Source organism: Drosophila montana, unplaced genomic scaffold, assembly GCF_035044405.1.
Source record: "Drosophila montana isolate Dmon_TW-CO22-7 unplaced genomic scaffold, ASM3504440v1 contig_2178_1, whole genome shotgun sequence".
NCBI classification, from domain to species: Eukaryota; Metazoa; Arthropoda; class Insecta; order Diptera; family Drosophilidae; genus Drosophila; species Drosophila montana.
Genome location: NW_026997075.1, coordinates 86,352 through 105,250, shown reverse-complemented (window position 1 = coordinate 105,250; position 18,899 = coordinate 86,352). Strand labels below are relative to the sequence as shown.

At 43.2% G+C, this 18,899-nt stretch overlaps 2 protein-coding genes across 2 annotated transcripts in view; both read right to left on the bottom strand.

The window, feature by feature from the left end:
* Positions 1–1,432: 1,432 nt before the first annotated feature.
* On the bottom strand, positions 1,433–2,596 carry fd19B (forkhead domain 19B). The gene has a single exon (XM_064681068.1). The coding sequence runs from the start codon at positions 2,594–2,596 to the stop codon at positions 1,433–1,435; it is 1,164 nt and encodes a 387-aa protein (XP_064537138.1).
* A 5,324-nt stretch (positions 2,597–7,920) lies between these two features.
* disco-r (disco-related) overlaps positions 7,921–18,899 on the bottom strand; it is a 33,076-nt gene continuing 22,097 nt past the window's right edge. The window contains exons 2-3 of the mRNA XM_064680986.1: positions 18,073–18,109; positions 7,921–12,454 (exon numbers count right to left, since the gene is read on the bottom strand). Of these exons, the coding sequence (XP_064537056.1) occupies positions 8,261–12,316 (4,056 nt within the window). The 5' untranslated portion in view covers positions 12,317–12,454; positions 18,073–18,109 and the 3' untranslated portion in view covers positions 7,921–8,260. The remainder of the gene's footprint in view (positions 12,455–18,072; positions 18,110–18,899) is intronic.

Here is an 18,899-nt window from a genome sequence, read left to right as displayed (position 1 = left end):
ATTTTAAGTCGAATTGAAGTTAAGCTCTCAAATAAGTCGTCTTCTACGCGAACGCATTGACTTAGCTAAATGGCGGCTGACTTTTACAATCTTGGGAAGAGGCTGAAATGCCTTTTATATTGTCTAGTAATTAGTTATAAAAGAAGGAGGCTGGTTCGAATCCTAGGCTAGTCTTGTAGCTTTTCTATATAATTGTTATAATAAATGACAATCGGTTTATCGAAGTCTTTAGTGTAATATAAATCTAAAGCTGTTCGATTGGGGCAACTGGCTGAACACCAATAAATGTCCCAGTCAATTATTCAAAGAACCTTCCAGTTCTTTTGAAATCATTACTAGGTTTGCAAAAATAATAAATAATATTTAATGTGTCCCTTCTGTTTTTTTCTCCAAATATTCTCGCTGAAGAACCAACTCACGCAGCAGCCACAAATATGACAATTGTAGACCCTTCCAGTTCCATTGCAATCGATTCTAGCTTTTCAATAGTAGTAAATATTATTTAAAAATTCCTGACAGGTTTGCCAAATATGCTCGCTGAAGGTCCAATTCAAGCAGCAAAAAAATGTTCTCCAATTGAAAACCTTCCTGTTTAAATGCAATCGTCTTTAGAATTGCAATATTAATTGATACTATTTTAAATGGCTCTTTTATTGCTTTGATTCAAACATTCTTCCTGAAGAACCAATTTACGCACCTTTTCTTTTTGGGGTACTTAATTTGTACCAATAATGTCCAGTCAGGCCCCAAATCTCAGGCTCTGTTCGAGAGTTTTACCTTGATTCTTAATCCTCAAAAAGTAAAAAAAGTTGATCGATGCATTCTCATTGTCTTTAATATATGTATACTTAATCAAGGATAAGCATATTTTCGACTTCAATTTGAATTTTTTTGACGTAGAAGTCCTTAAAATAACGAAAGTTCTATACACCTGAATAAAATCTTATTAAAGGGGATCTGCAGCAGGGTCTCTAAATTAAAATTAGTTAAATTGAATCCCGGGACTGAATAAAATAAAAATAATAATGCGAACTGTTGTCTACGACAATTAATTGTATTATTTATTTGATATTTGTATCCCTATATAACTTATTTGCTGCGCTGTACTTATATATAAATATATCCTTAAAAACTAAATATATATCTATTCCTGATTATATTCACTTGATTATATTAAACTTAAAATATGAATTAATGTTATGTTTGAGTGGAAAGAGATTAAAAATGTTGCTTAATCGAAGTGTTTAAACTACGTAACTTAACCGCGTTCTACGCCAAAGAAGGTAACTTGATGCTTGGTGTCAATTAAACAAAGGCAAAAAAAAAAGAAAGTAGAAGATTCTTAGAACTATAAACACACACACACACATGCACACCCCAAATAAAATTATAAATAATTCGAGTCATTTAAATAATTTGGATAACTTGAAAATTAACGCCACAAACATTCAATTGGCTGTCGCATCCATTGGCCATTATAAGCTGATGCGTATTGTTCCTGTTGTTGTTGTTGTTGTTGTTGTGTTTGTTGTTGTAGATAATAATTGTGTTGGTGTTGATAATGATGGTGGTGTTGGTGTTGATGTTGGTGTTGCTGCTGCTGTTGCTGCTGATGTCGCTGGTAGTAATTGTTGTGGTTGCTGCCCTGCCGTTGCCCCTGCGACTGAGACTGAGTCTGAGTCTGATGGTAAGGCGCCGATAAGGTCCCCTGTTGCTGATGCTGATGCTGGTATCGCTGTGCCGGGCCCGTTGTCATAGCCAAAGTGCCCATGCCCGTGCCCGTGCCCATGCCCAGCCCGGCGCCCAAGCCAGTTCCATTCGGATGTTGGTTGCCCTGCATCATGATTGGATGCTGCTGCGGCTGAGCCGGGTGGTGAGCTGCATCCGGCATGATGGGGAAGTAGGCAGCGTGCGGCTTGAAGAGCTGCGCATACATCACAGCAGCAGCAGCGGCGGCGGCGGCGGCGGCGTTCGGATTGCTGGCCAGCTGCTGATAAGGATGCGCATAGCCATGGCTCTTGCCATGGTGACCTTGCAGAGCAGCCGCTGCCTTGGTGCGGTTGATTAGCGCATTGTTGCTGCGCCGCAAACGGCCGGTTGTCTCGCCAATGGTCAGATCCTCGGCATACGGATCCAATGCCCAGTAGTGACCACGTCCCGGATCGTCCAAGGCGCGCGGCACGCGCACAAAGCACGGATTGAGACTCAGATTGTGGCGTATGGAGTTCTGCCAGACGCTCTTGTGATTCTGATAGTAGGCAAAATTATCGGCTATCCACTTGCAGATGCCGCTCAGCGTCAAACGCTTCTCCGGACTCCTGCGTATGGCCATGACAATTAGGGCGCTGTACGTGAAGGCGGGCTTCACGTCCGACTTGATGCTGCCCACGCTGCTGCTGCTGGCTGTGGGGGAATTGGTGTTGCCGTCCTCGGAGGATGCATCCTCGGAGCTGTTGCAGGAATCGCTTGGACTGGCGCTCATATAATATTTGTGCGCCTCCCCTCCTTTGCCCTCCTCCTCCTCCTCCTTCAGGTGCGTGCTGGAGAGCAGAGAGCGTATGGAGAAGCTAGACTGGAACACGGGCGCAGTATCCATTGAATATCGCTGGAATTCGTTTAATGTTCTGTTAACGTTGCTCTGCAGAGCGTGTGTCGCCCGTAAATGTTCTCAATTGACTGTGATAGACAACGATGTGGCTTGGGCTATTTATTGGGCATCTTGTGTACGAGGAATACGCCGTAAATGTGCGCAAGCTGTGGGATTACGTCTATATCCTGCGCCACAGATTAGCTGACGGCTAATGCTGATAGTTGCCAGCCGCCCTTCTAATCGTTACTGGGCCACATATCGGGCTTTGGAAAATGCAGATCAATGAAAGCCAAAGCCATGGGATTCATTCATTGATCCCAGCCGAAGCACACACACAGCTACTTAGTCAACGAATTTGCGAACAGTTTTTGGATTAGCCGAGCGCTTTTTAAATTGGATTAATTCTACCTGCCTGCCCAACTCCAACTCTCGACCCTCGACCCTTCCAGGATCCTCAATAGCCACAACCCTTCGGCCCACGCCAATGTCAGCCCGCCTGTCTGCCTGCCTGCCTTGCATCCAGTCTATCAAGTCACGAAATATTTGTAAATGTTCGCGGCTCTCATCCTCTGTGATTTGTCGACTCTTGTACTTAGCATTTGCATTGGGCATTGGTTAAATTTCCTATAATTCGATACGTTTTTCGAATTTAAAAATTAACAATTTCAGTTTAAAAAATTAAATTTCTAATATTTTTCTTTATTATCTATATCTTTTGCTACCTTTTTTGTAATTTTTGTTATTATCATTTTTATTATTATTATCAATATTATTATTACTATTATCATTATTATTATTATTATTACTATTATTATTATTATTATTATTATTATTATTATTATTATCATTATTATTGTTATTATTATTATTATTATTATTATTATTATTATTATTATTATTATTATTATTATTATTATTATTATTATTATTATTATTATTATTATTATTATTATTATTATTATTATTATTATTATTATAATTATTATTATTATCATTATTATTATTATTATTATTAATATTATTATTATTATTATCATTATTATTATTATTATTATTATTATTATTATTATTATTATTATTATTATTATTATTATCATTATTATTATTATTATTATTAATATTATTATTATTATTATTATTATTATTTTTATTATTATTATTATTATTATTATTATTATAATTATTATAATTATTATATACTACACAAAGTATGAGCCATAAAATTCTTCGATAGCGCAGGCTACTTTGACCTTCTTATAACACATTAGAGCATTCATATGTACAGTCTGTTTCCAGTTTCTTGCTTCTCAGTTGCCTAATTGACTCAACCAACATTGATTTTTATATCATGCTACCCAAAGAAGTTTACTTTATATATATATATATATATATAATCCGTTCTGGAATCAATAGAAATCAACAACGAGCACAATAATGAAGATATGTTAGGCATACGCATTACAGTTGTTCCCTACTGTGAACTATGCATTTTTATCTTTAATTTACACATATGTATTTATATAGTAATAGCTGGATAAAGTGTACTGTCTGCATGTATATGCTATCATATGTATGTGATATTTACGATGCGATTCAACGCCTGACTGACTGCAAGGTCCTCGCTAACAAATTAGTTGCAGTTGGCAGGAGTACATTATCAGTTTTTGGCCACCACATCTGTACAGCGATTGTGCTGTGTACAAAATACGGTCCCGGAACCGTAAACAGACCAAAAACCCAGTACCAGTAGCACACCCAGACCCCAGGCCCCAGACCGAGACCACATTTCCACCCACTGCCACGGGCAGACCAAATTTAACAATTGCACGTTAGGGGCTAGACATGGACTGCATTATCCGTGGCATCCAAGGTGTCTATATAACAGCATATGAGTAGTGTATATGTGTGTGCATACATGCATGTAGCACATATGTACATGAATGTGGTATATACTGACTGATATTTACCTGTCTACTTGCCTCGGCAATTGTCTGTGCGCACTGCTAAAATTATGTAATACATTCTGTAGTTGTACATGTCCCGACACACACATACAGATAGAGAGAAAGAGAGAGAGAGGCTAGCAAGTGTGTCTACTTATGTATACCCTGTATTAGTTTACTAGCTGCAAGTCCTCCTCATTAATCCTTCAGCTGCTGCCTACTAAATATACAATGCATTTTTTTAGTTTCTCCGTAATCTATTTAATTAAATAAAATGCTTGTCTTGGCATTCAAAGGTTGTTAATTCTCAACAAATATAACAGTAGACTCTAACTTTAACGAACGACATGAGTCAGAAGTACAAGCAGAGTTTTTTTTTTCTTTTTATAAGCTGAACTACATTTTCCAAATGTTTTACAGGGTAACTCAGAGTTAGGCAGCCGCATTGTTTGTGCTTTTTTTTTTGCTTGTTTGTCTTAAAAGCGTTGCGACGAGACCCATAAAATGCCAAACACGCTCATTAGTTGTTCGGTGTGTGTGTGTGTGCGAGTGTGTGTGTGTGTCTTTGGATGTGTGTAAATGTTGCTGCTTTGGGTTCAAAAATGCAGAATTACGTTGCTCCATAAAGCGGGCTGTAAACAAAAGTCAAAATTGCATCTAGAACAAGATTATCCATGCAATATAATGTCATATCTCTTGTGCGTGTGTGTGTTTACAGGTGCGAATGCAAGTGTGTTTGTATGCGTGGGCTAACTGTCGCCTATTTGCATGTGTGTAATTGCAACGGGCACAAACACATGTATATACACATATATATATGTATATATATATATATATATATGCCTGTACATACGAGTCGGAATATAGTAGCAAATGGAATGCAGTCAGAAATACCAAGTACAGTATATACTCACATGCATGTACTGTATGTGTGATGCCATATGGTGGCATATGTATGCATGCATGTGTACATATGTAAGCTTAATGTAAGGGTATGTAAGCGGCAGGGACGCGGATATGAACGTGCCGCGTGGATACAGATACCCCGTTGCTGTTGCTGTTGTTGTTGCTGTTGTTGTTGTTGTTGTTTCTGCTGCTGGTGCTATTGTTTTTTGTTGTTTCTGCGTGTCCTGCTGGCTTAACGATAACATTGTGGCAATTTTATTTGCCCACAATCTGTTGTTATTCCTCGAGTACGAATACGTAGCCAGCAACTGCAGGCTCTGGCCGCGGCCAGAGAGACTTGCCAACAGGAAGGAAGAGAACGAATTTCAGCGGAAGGAAACACTAAAATGTTACTTTAAATAAATTGCACTACTCGTACACCGAACCTCTATTATTTTCTCCTAAGGGAGGCCATTGCATTGGCAATGGCGTCGCCACCGACACCGATACCGACACCGGCCCAGGGGTGACATGGACAACCACAAGCCAAATTGCCATCTAGCAGAGATACTTATTTGTAGTATGTGCATATGTGTATCTATAGATACACCCGGTAACTACCCACATGTGTATGTGAGTGTGAGTGTGAGTGTGTGGGCGACCGAGTACATGTGAGTACAACCCATTCGATGCATTTATTTATTTGGACACTCTGACGCCCCCGCGGAGGCAGCTAAATTTACGAGCCATTTTAATCGATCTAAAATTAAAATCGCATGCATAGCAACCCCCTAAAATGTACCTAACTACAATTTTGCATTTTACCAATGGCATCCCAATATAGTACAAATCGTCCCGTCCCCCCCCTCCACCCTCCCCCTCCCTTCCAAACACACATGCATGCTTTTAAGTCCCTGGACTGGAGCTCTCTTCTATGCCAAAAGCCAGCACTTATTGTATGCCAATTTCAACTGCAACAATTTTCAATAGGTAATAAATTTAAATAAAATACACATTAAATGTGTAGATGGGTTTTCCAATTCATCTTAAAAGTTTCTCTCGCTGCGCTTTTGTTTGTTATGTAAAGCTTCCAGAGCTCTAGCAAAAAAGTATCCTTTGTATTTCTTATTCTTATTTCCAATGCCGCACACAATTCAATTCAATTTTAGAAATTCGTCTCTGTATGGCATCCCAATAAGTACAAAATTACCTGATAGAAACAATGTTTCAGTATCTGAAATATTATACTTAATTTTTAAACAATTACCTTCCAATCTTTTCTCAACATAATGATGAAATTAACCCTTGCTATTTAGCCTTTTATTATTTCCTTACTTAGTTAAAAATGTCTTAAATAATAGCAATTGCTTTTGTAATTAAAAAAAAAGTCCCTTAAATAATGTTAGTAACTGTAGTATTTTCCAGCAAAAGTTCATTTTGATTTGACGAGCGATTATATACGCTCCTTAGTATTCCTTAGAAGCGTTAAATTATAATATGCATATAATAATTGGATACTTCCACACAACTTATGTACCACACGGTCTTCTGCTAAAAGAGTACACCTGTTTACAGGGATTCGAACCAGCAACCTGCTTGATTTCGGAACTCGTTCACCCATTAAAGTCACCAAAGAAATAGTTAATAATGTTTTCTGTTTCGGACTCTAGCTAAGGCAAGAGGCTATAATTTAAAACAAATATTCTTGGGCTGTCTACCAAAGCTGTTCGTATCCGAATCAAGGTCTTAGGACCCAGGTTCTCGTTGTTCAGTTGTAACAGCCACTAAGTTTTATCTCTCCAGTTTGAATTAATTGAGTTGGAAAGCTCTATATAGATCTCTAATCCCTTTTTGGGTAAACACCTTTGCTCCACCCATTTGCCCAAATAGAAAAAAGTCATTGTTATGTTTTATATTTTTCATGATATTTTATTGCAAACATATATAGCTTAAATATGAGTTGAAGGTATTTGCCTGGTTACTGCTTCAGAACTATCCCACTATATGATACTCTAGGATTCTCGTAAAAGAAGACAACAAAAAAAAAAAACCGTTTGTTAATCTACATAGAAAGATCATAAGTATATATCGATTAAGTAAATGGTAATCAGTTTTGTTTTCCCCATTGAAAACATTTTATCGTTGACTCGTTCATGTTATTATGTTTATCATACAATACACTTGGGGTTTTCTGGGGTCGCTATACGAATCAATCTATAAAAAAAAAAAAAAAAAACACGACATCACCCACACATATCTATGTTAAGTATGCGCTTAGAGGCTATGCTTACATAATCGAGTATCACTAACAATATATATCGTCGTTATTAATCATATATTTTAATTTTTATTATTCATTCTTCATTATCATTATAATAAGTATTATTATTTTTCAATTCTCTACAATTTCATGCTTGTACACAAAACAACAGTTTTTATAAATACAAGTTCAAAAAAAAAAAAATTAGGGGGGTTTCATTATTATATTTATATATATATGTATATATGTATATATATTTATATATATATATATATGTGTGTGTATATATAGAAAAAAAAATGCTAGTTGATCCATCTAATATTTTATATTAGCCTAGTAAAAGTATTGTTATAATGAGCGCTGGCGAGCCAAGCTGCAGTTTGGATTGCGAATTTTCTGATATCTTCTCCTCCGATCGATAAGTCGTTAACCGATTTATCGATTAATATCGATTATGATTATGAGCAATGCTGTAGTAGTCCTAAGTTGTAGCCTGATATTGCATTTAATGAATTTGTTGTTGTCCACGACGATCCTTCAATGATAAAATGCCAGCGCCTTGGCATAGTACGAGGTACATGGTCATGATATGCGATCTGGAGACTGCCGCTGGCTCTGTCCCGCCTCCTCGCCAGCCGTCTGCTTGTGCATGTGAGTATGTGCATGCGTATGCGTATGCGTCGACTGGCCATCGTACTCGGGCGATCCGGAACCGGACCCGGATCGTGGTCGCAAACCCATTAGCGAGCTGCTATCGCAACCACCACGTGCGCCCACGGGCGGTGTTATCGAGTGCTGTGAATTTGAATCGGAAGAGGTTCGCCTGCAGAAGGCGCTCAACCCACTGGCGCCGGCCAGCATGTGCGGTGTCAAGTGGTGGAAGCGCGGCAGTCTATGCAGTCCGGGGAAGAGCAGCGGATTGCCGGCATGGTTGAGCAGCAGGCGCGGATCGGTTGCCGCAATGAAGGCATTCGCATTCGCATTTGCGTCCGCACCGAATCCGCCCGCCACCTGACCATGTCCATGGCCGGCAGCGAAGCGATGCTGCAGCGCCTCAAAGCACAGCGGCATGCTCAGCCCGTGGGCGCCAGCGCAGATGCGTGCCAGAATCTCGGCCTGAATGCTGCTGGGCATGCCGCCGGCTGCGGTAACGGGCACGCCAGCTGGGCCGCCGGTGCCCGAGACGCCGCCAGCGACGCCGCCAAAGACCTTGTTGTTGTTGATGCTCATCAGCTCCAGCAGCGGATCCGGCGGCAGCAGCACATTATTGTGCTCATCGCTGGTGGAGAGCAGCTTGCGATGCAAATTTAGGTTCGAGCTGTGCCGGTCGCGGCTGCGCTTCGATGGAAACGCCGCATTGCAGCCGTCAATGTTGCATTTGTGGTGGAGCTTCAGATGGACGCTTTGGTAGTGGGTCTTCAGGTGGAAGTGATTCTGAAAGATGTCGCCGCAGGCGGTGCATTTCAATGGGTTCTCCTTGTCAATGGGCACCTCCGGTTCCGGCTCCGGTTCTGGCTCCGGTTCTGGCTCCGGTTCCGGTTCGGGTTCGCGCTCTGGCTCCGCCTTGATGCTGCCATTGGAATCGCCACCCTTGCCCGACATATTTTCAGTCATAATAACGTTGTTGTTGTTGGTGCTGCTGCTCTCCTCGACCGCTGCGCGTCCAAAGATGTGCTCATCCTCGCCAAGCAGCTCCTGCTTGATGCGCAAATAGCGATTCTCATCCGCATCGGCGCCATATGTCAGCGCCAGCTCGTCCAGCGGCTCTTGCTTGATAACCGAGCCGCTGGCCGTGCTCAGCGACAAATCCAGGGTGCCAGCGCCCTCATCTTGTAGAGTTTTCGTATTTCGTGATGTTGCCAGCTCCCGTTGCTGCTGCTGCTGCTCCTCCTCCTCGTCTAGCTCCATTTTAATCAGCGACTTGGCCTCACTGGTGTAGGGCGTCAGCGGGGGCGAGGGTATCGCCTTGGTGGACTCAGTGGAGCTGGTTAGCACCTCGGCTTCTTTGGCTGTGGCGGCGCCCAGTTGGGCTGCTCGAGGCGCATCCGCATCGGGTGCCTCCGCATCGTCGTTGAGCTTGATCTTCTTGATGGACAGGTCGGCGGCCACGTCGTAGTTATCCAGCGAATTGTCACATGAATTCTCATCGGATTGCACGGTGCAGCGCACAGGATTTTGGCTTTTGCGCTTCCGTTTGCTGGCCGGCGTCTGGCCGAGGGCGTGCGCCGAATCCGTGAGGCTCTGTGAATCCTCGTGTTGCTCATCGGGCTCCGGGCATGGCTCCGGCTCGGCCTTGCTCGGATAGGGGCTGTGCTGTTGTTGCTCTTTGGTTTGGCTGTGACTGTGACTGTGACTATGACTGTGACTGTGACTGTGGCTGTGACTGAGGCTGTGACTGTGACTGGAAATGGCCGATGTGGAGCGCTCATCGCTTTCGTTGCCGTTGTCCAGCATGTAATCATCGTGGCTGTGCTTGTCCTTGTCGGGTATGCTGTCCAGCTCATCGCCCACAACCACAATGCCGTCACCATCGGGATCGTCATCATCATCGTCGCCATCGCCATCGCCATCGGCCTCGTCGTCGTCATCATCGTCATCGGGCATGTGTATGCCCACCTCGAGTATCTCGTCATCGTCATCATCGTCATCGCCCGCCTCGAGCGCCGCCTTGCGTCGCTGACCCTCGTACCGTCCGAGCATGCCATTGTTGTCCATGTAGGATCGCTGCAAATACTCCTGGCCGGCGCCATGCTTCAGCTCCATGCCGCCCAGCGCATGATGCCGCAGATCCGGCGGCGGTGTCAACAGCGGGAAACTACCAAAGGGCCCCAGGCCCGCCATGATGCCATTGGGCGCCTGCAGCAGCAGCGGATGCGGCTGAGCGCTGCGTCCGTCGTGCGGCGAGATCTTGCGCCGCAGATGCGGTGAATGGAGCTTCGGATTGGGATTGGCGCTGTGCCGATTGCGCGAACGTCTCGAGCTGAACATCATGCTGCAGCCATCGACGGTACACTTGTGCATCTCGCGCAGATGCACCGCCGAGAAATGGATCTTGAGCGCGCCCTTGTCGCAGAAGGTCTTCAGGCAGACATTGCACTGGACGCGCTTCTTGCCGGTCACCGGATTGATGAACTGTGTGCCCAAATTTGCCGGCATCGAGCCCCATTGCCGCTTGCTGCCCGGCGAGTGGCCCGATTTTCGGCTCGCACGCAAATTTGAGCCCGAGCCCGAGCCTGAACCCGAAGCCAGCGCCAGCCGAGTCATTCGCTGTGAACTGCTCGCCGGCTGTATGCCGGAGGCGCTGGACGAGGAGCAGCTGCTGTTCGATTTGTCGCCAGCAACTGCGGCGGCGGCCAGATGACGCGACTTGCTGGCGCTCGTCTCCTCCGGCGATGTCGGTTGCGCTGCCTTCAGATGGTGCGAATGCGAGTGCTGGTGATACTGGCTGTGACTGTGTCCGTGACCGTGACTGTGACTGTGACTGTGGTTCATCTGTGCGTGATTTGGCGAGTGCGGCCCATGGCCATGACTATGTTCTGCTGCCGACACCTGATTGTTGTTGGACTGCTGCTGCTGTTGCTGCTGGTGGTGGTGGTGGTGGTGCTGCTGCTGCTGTTGTTGCTGGTGCTGCGGCGGCGGCGGTGGGGGTGGCGGTGGCGGCAAGTGATACGGCAGCGGATGCCCGGCCATGGCCATTGCGCTAAAGAACTGATTACTTTGGGCGGCAGCGGCAGCAGCTGCCGCAGCGGCTGCCACCGCGGCGCTCTTCTCCCCGGGCGTGGTGGCTTCATTGATGCGACGTCGCGCCTGCGCCAGCACCGCCGCCTGCTGCACCGCCTGCTGCTGCAGATGCACGGCCTGCTGGTGCTGATGGTGCACAAAGTCTGTGGGGCCGGGCGGCGCCCCGAAGGCGCCCAGCGTGGACGAGTTGATTTTGCGAAAGTCAAAGGGCTGCATATTCTGCAGATCGCTCAGCGGATTCAGGTGCGCTGCGCTCATGCTCGTCGCTGGCGGCGATGTGCCGCTGCCGGAGATGTTGCGCTCACGATCCCTCTCCCTTTCCCGGTCCCGGTCGCGATCCCGTTCCGTTGGCGAAGGCGAGGGCGGGTTGCGAAAGTAGCTGGCGGAGAGCTTCTGATGCAGCTGTGACTGCAAGTGCAGAAAGTGGGCGCTCATGCACTGCGACTGCGACTGCGATTGGGACTGCGACTGCGACTGTGCATGGGACTGGGTCTGGGACTGGGACTGGGCTTGGGATTGGGATTGGCCACGCGTCGGCAGCGGCAGCGGCAACGGTGGCGAGCTGCGGCGACTGGGTGTCATAACCATGGGACAGCCGTTGGGACTCCTCACACGCTCCGCAGCGGAGCGCCTGAGGTGCTCAATATGCAGTCGATGGTCATGATGTCCGGGCGGCAGCGGATAGCGATAGCCCAGTAGCAATGCTGGATAATCGGTTGCAGCGGCTCCAGTGCCAGCACTAGCACCAGCACCAGAACCAGAACCACTGTGCGGATCTGTGTTGCGACTGCGGCTGCCGCTGATCGTCTGCTGCTGCGCTTGCGGATGTGTATGCGGATGCGGATGTGTGTGCGAATGCGACTGCGAATGCGTATGCTTTTCCTGCCCAATATTCATCAAGAGCGGCTGCCTTACAAACTATTGTTAATCTATATATAGTTGTGACAATACGGTAGACTAGATACAGATAGATTTCCCTTGCAGATCCTAATTGATTCGTTGTCGGTTATTCAAATAGTCCAGCAATTTTTCATGCTGCAATGAAAAGAGCATAAAAAAAGAGAAAAAATATTAGTTTTTTAGCCAGCAAAAATATATATAAATGATTTAAAGTCTGCACATATCAGATTAATGAAAGTTTGAGCCAATGAAAATCGCATAGAAAGGCGATCTTAAGCAAAGCGAAAGATAGATTGAATGGGAGTTGCAGAGGAAGGCAGTCTGTGGGGAAGCTTGTTGTTTCAATTATAAAATCAAGGCTTTTAACTTATAAATCAAAATGTTCTAAGCCCAATAAATAAGAGATATTATTTTGAACAAACGACACGACAGCTTTGACCTGGCTGTTGATGCTGTTTCAAATGTTCCTTTTGCAAGTTGCTGCTTCAATATACCCTAGTAAACTTATTTAGTGCGCACAGGGTATTACACTTATGCAACTTAAGGGTTTTACTGACAATTTATAAATTATTGTCACTAGTTTTGTAATTAAAATAAATAAATTTAAGCGATTATTCCACCGGTTCACAAACATATGAATTCGTGTCTTGTCATTGATGTAGTGCACCACACCCTCTGCTCCCCCCCGTCTCTATCTACCCCTTCTGGGTACACGCCACACGCACCCGTCGCTGTCACTGTTGCTGTCTCCATGTGAAACATTGTCCACTGCTGATGCTCAAGGAGTTCCACCGAAAAGGCCTAACGAAGTGGCCAAAAGACCTCCCAGGCGCGCCACGGCCAACTGCCATGTATTTGGCGTGTGTGCGTGTGACTGTGTGTGTGCGTGTGCGTGTGTGTAAATATGATTATTTAAAAGAAAAATAAGAATAATGATGTGACAAATTCTGAGTGGACACTTCAGGTTTTTGAGAGCAAGCACAGCGATGGTAACGATGCCGCACAGACAGTCACTGGACACACAGAGTGGACATTTGGCTCAACGAGCTGCTCTCTAGAGCTGCGCCGGCGTGACATGACAATGTATACACACACACACACACACACAGACGAGTGCGAGTGCGAGTGCCAATACGAGAAGAAGACGACGCTGACGGTCTTCGTGCTGTCGACCATGGCCACTTCCACTTCAAATTCCCATGTCACATTCTTGTGCGCCGCACAAGAGCCGATCTCCATGTCGATGTCTAGCCAAAGACCGCCATGGCACCAGCCCCAGTCCCAGTCCCAGCCACAGTCTTAGCCTCAGCACTGGCTCGTGATCGAGATCGCGATCGCGATCGCAACGACGACGACTGGCGATCGTTGGCTGATGTGCGACTTGGATACGCAAATTATGATTGGGATCGGCATCGTCATCGGCCTCGGCCTCGGCAATGGCAATGGCAACGGCAGCGGCAGCGGCAACCGCAACGTGGTCTTCTCCTAAATGGTAAGCAGCATTAGCTGGTCATTAAGAAACGATGCGAGCACAAATTGTGCCTAATATTACCTAAATAGGTATATCGAATGTTATGGGGCATATGGTGTTACTTCTATAGCAACATGTTGTTGTAAATGTGTCAACATAGACAGCGCTGAAGAGTAACAATAATTACTTGAGGCAGCCAGCATTTGGCGTTGCCGAACGTCGTCAATGACAGCTCGTGTTGGTTGTGCGCTTGAACAGTTTGGGAATTATAAACGCATACGGCAATTATTTTAATCAAAGAATGCACCAATTATCATGGAAAACCAATTCGAGTCTAGTTATTAAGCTTTGCTCCACTATACTATCATATACTCTATATAAACCACTTTTAAAGCATAATCAGATATATATCATAGATCTTAACCACCAGATTTCTGTATCTGTAGCTAAGTGTCTTAGAGTCTAATGAAAAGTTCTTATGGATTTCTCTTGTAAGGAAATATTGCATTTCCTTTGCGGTTTGAGTAAATATGAAATTTTTGAAATTTTCTTTAAGAAAATAAAATAAACAATATAATATATATCCTCGATATGCAGATTATCGCAGATTAGATTTCATTTGGATAACTATTTTTTAATGATAACTTTTTCTATTTGTGGTTTAAAGTATCTACCTATGGAGAAAACTCTAGAACTTCCTACCTCAATATATATTATTTATATTTCCCAACTCACTTCACTTTAGTCCAGAGCTTATCTGTGCTCTCCTTTTTATAGAATATACGACTTTATAGCAAGACTACAAACCCAACAAAAATGTTTGGCTTCACGGTTTGAACCAATGCGTCGCCGTAAAGTTCAACTCTCTTTGCAATTTTCTACGCCATTTCATTTTATTTTTTATTAATCGAAACTGCCAGAAGCCAAAAATGTTTGCAATAATATTCAAAGAACATTATTTAAATATTATTTTATTTAAAAATGTTTACTTTGTGGTAAATAATTGGAATTTCGGGCTCAAACCCGATCTGTAGCTTTATAGAGCATCATTCTAGTTGACTATGCTCTAGTATTGCGTTGTCATATAGAAACAATTACTCAAGCTCTGAACAATGTCACTTTCAATAAATAACTTTGTTATTGACATTTCTAACACATACATATGTACATATTCAAATACATATATATTTGTCTTTAAACTCGTATTGTTTCGATAGTATTGTTATTACGGCAATTGCTTGTTTTGTTTGTCGTCTGTGGGCAGTTTGCATGACATATGTCATCTCGCCAAGTTATTTAAATACTGCACAAATTGTATTTTAATTGCCACCTGTTCATAAATGTTACCGTTGTTGTTGTTGTTGTTGTTGTTGTTGCTGCTGTTGTGGCTGTAATGACATTTATTTCGATTACGGCAAGCTCGAAGCCCAGTTTACTTGACACTCTTGCCTCTTGCCACTTGCCCAGAGCAGATGAACGCCTGACCAACTTTTAATTGCTTTCGCTTGATATGCACATATGTATATATATATATATTTTTTTTTTTTGTATTTCGCCTGCCTGTCGATTTATTGAGTTTGGCGTATTTCGTTTGAAAGTCTTGCCAAACGAGTTCTCAGCTTCTCATTGATCTGTTGTTGTATTGAATTATTTGTGTAATTATCTCAGGCGTTGACCATATTTAAAATTAAGTGACATTTTTGCAACAACGCTTAAAAGCATGAATCAATATGCCCAGCCAACATTCCTTGCAGTTTGTTTTCTTTCTTATAATTGATTTCCATTTAAACGATGCCAAGTGTCCAGCTAGCTTCTAATGAAGCACCTTTAAGTTCCATTGAAATTCATTAAAAAATTTCATAATTTTCAAAGACCACCAAAAATTAATAAAAATGAAAAATCTTCAACGCGGCTTAGCTGTGAGATATACCAACAAAAAAAAAAAAAAAAAGCCATTCCAGACACCAATCATCTTTATTGGCTTTACACATACACATATATACAAATATATACATATATTTTTGAGGAGCATTTTATTTAACGCATTTCGAAGGCCATAAAGCAGAAGCCATAAATGCGTGTTAAAGTCGACCAACAAAAATTTCAAATGTCAACCATTAAACGAACCGAATGTCCCAAGATCCCAAACAGCTAGAGGCGGGGGTGGGAGGAAGGGGAAGGGGAAGGGGAAGGGGGGAGGGGGGGGGGGTTGGCGGTGAGCAAGGGATCCCAGAAGCGACAGCGTGTCGTATTCTCTCTATTTTGTAAAACTTAATTTATTAAACACATAAAAAGTGTCAACACGGCTTGCTGCATATTATAAAATATGTTGGTCAAGCCGGCAGCTAACGCTCCGACTCCTCCCGACTCGACAGAAGAAGAAGAGGAAGAAGAAGAAGATGCTCTGTGGCACAGTCAAAGCCAAAGGCGGGCGAGCCGCCAGCGGCGTGACCACCGCATCACTTCAGTTTTGATTATGAACGCCTCTGATCGCCTCCGACTGCCGCCGAACAAAGCTTAACAAAGTGATTTCAACAAAAAATACAACAAAAATAAATAAAAAAAAAAAAATATAAAGAAGTTTTTAATATGCAAATCGCTTTAGGATCGTTGACGGACGCCGCTGTTGCACCGCCAACAGCAACAGCAACAGCTACACCGCAACCACAACAACAACAGCCAGAACAACAACAACAATATCCAGAGGTGGGAAGGAAAGGCAACGACAGAGCGCCAACAGACGCTGGGATCCAGTTGAGTGCTCAATGGAAGGACATGGACACGAACATGGACATGAACAGGGACATGGCTATGGCTATGGCTATGGCTGTGGCTGTGGCTGTGGCTAAGGCTGTGGGTACTGCTCATGGGCATAGCTCTACCGGAGCTGGCACTGACACATTTTGGGCGACAAATGCATATTCATCTTTTGCGACTGTGGCGCTACTTGTACCCGGTCCCCAATGTCTGAGCCGATCAGTGAATGCGAATGTTTGGGGGCACAGCGGGAGATCGCATTCTCCGTATTGTTCACAGCTTTGTAAGACCCCTGGCTCACTGATCGCAATTTGGAGCTGCGGCTGTGTAATTGAATCAAGAACCAAGTTGCTTAACCGACCAGATCAGCAGATAGCGAGAAGCAAACGGTTGAACGTGAGGCAAGATCGATCTGCAGAGAAGGTGTGAAGTTGGCAATATGCCCAAATATTCCACCCAAATGGTTTCAAGTGAGACAAAACCATATTCCATATCGAAAGTTATCGATCCTTGATAAGGCTTTATGCAGACAAATTTTACCGTAGAAGAGAATATAGGATCAATGCTATGAACATCAACTGAATCTCTTAAGTTTGAATGCCTATATCGATAGTTTGCATATTGAAATATCGATGTAAACATTAATCGATATTTATCGATATAATATTGTAAGTCAGTTAAGCGAGATACATCAGTTATTTTTTAATTCTAATTGGCATTAATATTATCGACAGTTTCGATATCGATAAATATCGATGAAATCAAAAGTCCAGTTGATCTGTTAATGGAAAAAATAGTTTATCGAATGCGCTCTGGGCTTTCGTTAACTGTGAGGAGGAGAGTTTTTTTTGGTCAAATATACCCGATTAACCTTTATTTCGCCAACGTTCACGCCTCTTTCGTGGCGTCACCAACCTGACGACAAATTTATGAGTTATGGATACGCTCACTTGGCCAGGTAAACCGGAGCCCTGAAGACAGACAGCCCAGACAGCCAGTAAGAGAGACGGACAGAAAGACTCGTAAACACATTGCCATATAAAAGGCATTTGTGAAGAAGACTTGAAAGCGAACGATACGATGCAATACGAAACGAAACGATACGAACTGAACTGAACTGAACCGAACTAAACAGAGCTGAACTGAACTGAACCGAACCGAACACAAGAGCCCATTCTTATATCTTATTTGTAGCCGGGAGCGAAACAAACGATTGATTGAAGGCAAGGCGGCGGCTTTGTTCATGTGCTACAACCATCGCATTTAATGAGATTTATATCAGTTTTTAATAGCTTTGTGACTCTATTGTGTTTGCCGTATCTGAGGCGAATATCTCTGGCCATCTTGGCCCGCTTAAGATGCCACAATAAAAATTAGTCTGTTGTAACATTGTCAAAACGCCTATGAGTGACCGGCCGGCAAATGTAAAAGTCCCATAAATGTGCATCGGCTCGGCCAGATCAGCCGTTGGACAAATATATCTGCGGCCAAACATTAAGATCAATGAGGTGCAGTCGATACTTACATATTGAGTAAACTGCATTAGGCTTCGAAGTCAACATCTGCAAAGAAGAATGAAATAAAAGCTCATTAGATAAGATCACAAGCAGACAACAGGAAGTATCTGTAATCTGTATCTATAAAGTTTAAAATTGTCATATTTCAGACTTGTATTAAATCAAGCATCGATTTATTTGAATAATCGATAGCAGTATTATCGATTGCCTGAGCACACACCCATACACACACACACATCAAGCCAAAAACCATTTTCAATGACAATCAGATGCTCTGTTGTTAAAAACAGTTATTGTACTGGCGCGTATGGGAATTCGGCACAAAACGAATGCCACGAAATGGTGTTAATTTAAATCAAATGACAAAATATAATAAACGACCATAAAATTTAATCCGAGTGTTCTCTAATACGATACGAAAAATGTGCTAAATGCCTGTGCAAACACAAGATCCCACGACATTCAGTGGGACAGACAACAACTATTCGTATTCAAAAGTTATGAGCACATCAAGTCGACGCATAAATAATCTTTACCAGAATATTTGATGTAATAAATATGCGATAATTTGTGAAACATTTACGTTCCACTACTAAATGGTATCGATAGATAATTATCGATATGCGGTCATTAAAAAACCGAACTTACGTAAGATATCATTGGCAGTGTATGCACAAAAGCACGCTCCCCGCGTAGCCGAATTCAACTTCGAAATCGCAGCCAAGTTGACAGCAAAGTTGACACAAAGTGGAAAAAGAAAACCAATTAAACTAGCTAATCAAATATTATTGTCATTAGCACCAAAAAAAAAAAAAAAATACAAAAAATTTAAACG